Source organism: Hylobates moloch, unplaced genomic scaffold (assembly GCF_009828535.3).
Source record: "Hylobates moloch isolate HMO894 unplaced genomic scaffold, HMol_V3 SCAFFOLD_4273, whole genome shotgun sequence".
Classification (NCBI taxonomy): Eukaryota; Metazoa; Chordata; class Mammalia; order Primates; family Hylobatidae; genus Hylobates; species Hylobates moloch.
In genome coordinates, this window is record NW_026656548.1 from 1 (window position 1) to 5,697 (window position 5,697).

General features: G+C 45.2%; 1 protein-coding gene across 1 annotated transcript; it reads right to left on the reverse strand.

Moving 5' to 3' along the window:
- Positions 1 to 2,129: 2,129 nt before the first annotated feature.
- LOC116465293 (succinate dehydrogenase [ubiquinone] flavoprotein subunit, mitochondrial-like) lies at positions 2,130 to 5,681 on the reverse strand. The gene is made up of 2 exons (XM_032148427.3): positions 3,721 to 5,681; positions 2,130 to 2,585 (listed from the first exon to the last, which is right to left on the reverse strand). The coding sequence occupies exons 1-2, from the start codon at positions 3,982 to 3,984 to the stop codon at positions 2,412 to 2,414; spliced, it is 438 nt and encodes a 145-aa protein (XP_032004318.2). The 5' UTR covers positions 3,985 to 5,681; the 3' UTR covers positions 2,130 to 2,411.
- Positions 5,682 to 5,697: the final 16 nt, after the last annotated feature.

Consider the following 5,697-nt stretch of genomic DNA (forward strand, 5'->3'; position numbering starts at 1 on the left):
ATTGACTTTTTTCTTTTGGTGGACAGTTCTACAATTTATTTTTTCTTTTCTTTTTTTTGAGACAATGTCTCTTCCCTCTGTTGCCCAGGCTGGAGTGCCGTGGTGTGATCTCAGCTCACTGCAACCTCCGCCTTCCAGGCTCCAGCAATCCTCCCACCTCAGCCTCCCAAGTAGCTGGGACTACCCAAGTGTGAGCCACCATACCCAGCTAATTTTTGTATTTTTGGTAGAGACGGGGTTTCACCACCTTGCCCAAGCTGGTCTTGAACTCCTGAGCTCAAGCAATCTGCCTGCCTCGGCCTCCCAAAGTGGTGGGATTATAGGCGCGAGCCACTGCACCCAGCCTCAGTTCTACCAATTTCAACACATGTATAGATGCATGTAACCACTTTGGGAGGCTGAGACAGGAGGATCACTTGAGGTCAGGAGTTCAAGACCATCCTGGGCAACACAGGGAGACCCTGTCCCTAGAAAACATTTTTAAAAATTAGCCAGATGTGGTGGCGTGCACCTGATCGTACCACTGCGCTCCAGCCTGGGCGACAGACTATGTCTAAAAATATATATATATATGTATTTTTTTGGGGGGGGGCGTGGGGGAGAAGTAGGGATGCTACAAGCATTTTTTCTTTCCTTTTCATTTTTAAAAATTAAAGCTTAAAGATACAGTAAAATAAACTCATCATCTTTAATGTACGGTTTTTCAAATTTTGACACACACAGAGCTGTGTCTGTAAGTCTCAGCACAATCAGGAAACAGCTTCTGGCAACCACCAATCCCTTTTCTTCCCTAGATGTGCCTTTTCCAGAATGTCGTATCAACAGAACCACAGGTGTGCAGCCTTTTGAGTCTGACTCCACAGCATCCTGCGTGAGATGCTGCATGTGTGAGCGGTTTCTCAGATGTAAAGTATAGGGTATTCTTACAAAATGTTCTTTTCTGCATTTTCAAAGAAAGAGAAGCTCAAAATTTCTACATTGCTCTGAGAGAAGTGGTATCAGTCCTCACTGCTGCAAAGTGCAGGGCTATGGAATGAGACAAGCACAACCTGTGGCGTCAAGAACGACGGACCTGAACTCCGCCTTCACCGATGATCAGCAATGGCTTGGGATAAGACGCCAGCTCTGCGTGTGCTGGCCTCCTGGGCTGTGGTCAGATCCACAGAGACGGAGTGTCTGAAGTAAGCTACCCTTTTAATACTATCTGTACCTTTCTAACTACAGATATAAAAGGGCGCATGTTTATAAGTTATGGCAGTGCTAGTCTTTATTTCACTTTTATTTGCTCTTTTCAACAGAGCAAAAAGCACCTGTTCTATAAAAACAGCAGAAATCATGCTAAACAGTTAACACCAGAGAAACGTAACGGGAAGAACGTGGGCCTGGGGTCCCACCATCCTTGCCACACAAACATCCACCAGTGCCTCATCCACCTCACACTGTTCTGAGCACACGAGGCTGGATAACCACCGTGAACATCTCTGGAGGTGGGAGTGATGCTAACTGTCCTGTTCTTAGTGCACGTAAGACTCACACTCCCACACATGGTATTTCTTCTCCTGCACGTTACTTGACACTATCATGAAAAGAAAACCAGCAAGTGAAATCCAATCTGTCCGTAGAGGGTGGGAATCCTGTTCACTCTAAGTCAGCCCTTCTCCTCTAATAGAGGTTAGTTGTACTTTGTCTTTAGAATGCCCTAAATTATTTTTCTAAGTACCAAGAAGTTACATATTCATTCATGCCAACTATTTTAAATATTTCATTGCAAATAAGTGATTTTTATCAGGCAAGTAATATGTAATGAAATTCCCCTACAAATAACAACTTCCTAATAGTGCTTTTTCTAAGCAGAAAATAATGACTGCAAAATAATTTAAAAAAAAAATGTAACCCCAAAAATGTCACCTTAACTGTTAAGATCCCCAACCAGCCTCTATCTAGTCTCAACATTACCACCATATAATCTCTGGATTTCTCAGTTTAATCACTTCTGGGGAAAAAACCCAGACTACCTCTATATGATCACTAAGCAAATTTCCAGTAACAAATCGAGGCTTTGTAACCGGCTGGGTGCAGTGGCTCATGCCTGTAATCCCAACAGTTTGGGAAGCTGAGGCAGAAGGACTGTTTGAGTCTAGGAGTTCAAGACCAGCCTGGGCAATATTGTGAGACCCTGTCTCTACAAAAAAATTTTTTTTTAATTAGCCAGGTGTGGTGGTGCATATCTGCAGTCCCAGCTACTTCGGGCTCTGAAGGTTGAGGTGTTGAGGACTGCCTGAGCTCGGGAGGTTGAGGCTGCTATGACTGTGCCACTACTGCACTCCAGCCTGGGCTGACCCTGTCTCAAAAAAAAGAAAGAAGACTAACCTCCTGCCCTTCTCAAATAGTCTGGCTCCTGAAGAAAACACTTACCAGGCCTGCATGACTCTTCGATGCTCAGGGCACATGCCTGACCAGACAACCAGGTCCAACAGCGAGTTTGCCCCGAGGCGGCTGGCACCATGTACCGAGGCACAGGCGGCCTCCCCACAGGTGTACAGGCCGGGCACAATCTGATCCTGGCCATTCACATGCCTCAGGACCTGTGGAAAGGAAGATTTCAGGTGAAATGTCAAGGTGCCCATTCCTCCACAAGCCCACCTCCCTCAACAGGGTGTCTGTGCTACGGGTCAGAGAAAGAGAGGGAAGTAGGCCGGGCGTGGTGGCTCACGTCTGTAATCCCAGCACTTTGGGAGGCTGAGGCGGGTGGATCACCTGAGTTCAGGGGTTCAAGACCTGTCTGGCTAACATGGTGAAACCCCGTTTCAACTGGAAGTACAAAAATTAGCCAGGCATGATGGCGGGTGCCTGTAATCCCAGCTACTTGGGAGGCTGAGGCAGAAGAATCGCTTGAATCTGGGAGGCGGAGGTTGCAGTGAGCCGAGATTGCGCCATTGCACTCCAGCCTGAGCGACAGAGCGAGTCTCCATCTCCAATAAACAAAGAGAGGGAAGTAAAGACCGTATCTGAGAAGGAAATAAGGACCATAGCTACTCTTCTTCAGAGGGAAACTTCCGAATGTATCCCCCAGTTTCCCCTCTGCCCCTGAGCACCTGCTGTTACAAGCAGGTCAGAGGACCTCCAATGTCAGCATCTGCGACTGTCCCCCGTGTCCCATGTTCCCGAGGCCCGCACCACCTGTGCTCCGGCTCGGACCCAGGAGCACGGCAGGTGGAGGAACATCAGCAGGGGAGACTGATGTTCCAGACTCTTCTACCCCCGTTCACCTCTTCATCTATGCAGGGAAAGTCACAGCTTCCACCCACCTCGCCCAACAAGGAGGCTAAGTGATTGACAAGCTCTGTGTGAACCGCAAACCACTCAAAGGTATGAATTATAAAGATCCCTCAATGTACAAGATCATTAGAAATAGGAATTATAAAGATCCCTCGATGTATAACATCATTAGAAATAACACAAGATCATATAGGAAAGTAATTATAAAATGGAAAAAGCTGCAAATGATGCATCTATGACAGTTTACTAAGGAGGAATAAATTACTAAGCCCCCCTCCATCCTCCAGTAATAGAAATTTAAAGTGCGATCTAGAAAACAATACAGTACTTTCTTGAAGAAAACAACTGTCTTTTCCTCTAAGATCTAAAGAGACAACTGCGAGGTGGGCCCCGTCGTCCCAGCCTTCTTTCCAGCTGTGGGAGAAGAGCCAGCACCATCACCTGCCCCTTGTAGCTGGTGGGAATGCCATCCATGTTATAATGCACGGTGGGGAGGACAGGGATTGGCTCCTTCGTGACGTCCACGCCAGCGAAGATCACGGCTGTCTCTGAAATGCCGGGCAGGCGCGTGGCCAGCTGCTCTGGAGGTAGATGGTGCAGCTGCAGGTAGACGTGATCTCCCTCAGGGCCACAGCCTCTGGTAAGACAGAACACCATCACATAAGGCAGAGAACGGCAACGACAGGAGACCTGAGAATACGTCATCTTGGAAGCGTGTGAGTTTCAACATGTTTTGATACTGAGGAAAATTTCCCCTCACGTATGGTCACCCTCTCATCAAATCTTTTCTAAGCATCTACCATGTGCCAGGGACAATCCCAGGTGCTGGGACACAGCTGAGAACCAGAACAAAACTCTGCCCTCACTGAACTCACACTCGTCTCAGCGATCACAGCCTGCTGTGGCTGTCCTTGGTAAGTGCACTAGAAAGGCCTCTATGCCAAATACAGTCGTCCCTGTGTATCCATGGCAGGTTGGGTCCAGGACCCCCACGGATACCAAAATCCGTGGATGCTCAAGTCCCTAATATAAATAGGAGAGTATTTGCATATAACCTATGCACATCCTCCTCCATATTTTAAATCATCCTCATTTAAAGTTTTACATTTAAGTTTTACAGCAACTCCAGGATTACTCATAGTACCTAATACAATGTAAATGCTAGTAAATAGTTGTTACACTGTGTTGTTTAGGGAACAATGACAAGGAAAAAAAGTCTGCATATTTGTAAGGATGCAATTTTATTTTCAATACATAGTTGGTTGACACCACACATGTGGAACCGATGGATACAGAGGGCCACCATATTCCAAAAAACCATCTGACTTCTCTTTTTTTAATATAAAAATGTAAAACCTCGAAACGCCATACCGGCAGATATTTTGCAAGCGTCGTTACATTAAAGAACAGGGTCAGGCCCTATCTGATCTTTGACAAACCTGACAAAAACAAGCAATGGGGAAAGGATTCCCTATTTAATAAATGGTGCTGGGAAAACTGGCTAGCCATATGTAGAAAGGTGAAACTGGATCCCTTCCTTACACCTTATATAAAAATTAATTCAAGATGGATTAACGACTTATTATGTTAGACCTAAAACCATAAAAACCCTAAAAGAAAACCTAGGCATTACCATTCAGGACACAGGCATGGGCAAGGACTTCATGTCTACAACACCAAAAGCAATGGCAACAAAAGCCAACATTGACAAATGGGATCTAATTAAACTAAAGAGCTTCTGCACAGCAAAAGAAACTACCATCAGAGTGAACAGGTAACCTACAGAATGGGAGAAAATTTTCACAACCTACTCATCTGACAAAGGGCTAATATCCAGAATCTACAATGAACTCAAACAAATTTACAAGAAAAAAACAAACAACCCCATCAAAAAGTGGGCGAACGACATGAACAGACACTTCTCAAAAGGAGACATTTATGCAGCCAAAAAACACATGAAAAAGTGCTCATCATCACTGGCCATCACAGAAATGCAAATCAAAACCACAATGAGATACCATCTCACACCAGTTAGAATGGCCATCATTAAAAAGTCAGGAAACAACAGGTACTGGAGAGGATGTGGAGAAATAGGAACACTTTTACACTGCTGGTGGGACTGTAAACTAGTTCAACCATTGTGGAAGTCAGTGTGGCGATTCCTCAGGGATCTAGAACTAGAAATACCATTTGACCCAGCCATCTCATTACTGGGTATATACCCAAAGGACTATAAATCATGCTGCTATAAAGACACATGCACGTGTATGTTTATTGCGGCAGTATTCACAATAGCAAAGACTTGGAACCAACCCAAATGTCCATCAATGATAGACTGGATTAAGAAAACGTGGCACATATACACCATGGAATACTATGCAGCCATAAAAAATGATGAGTTCATGTCCTTTGTAGGGA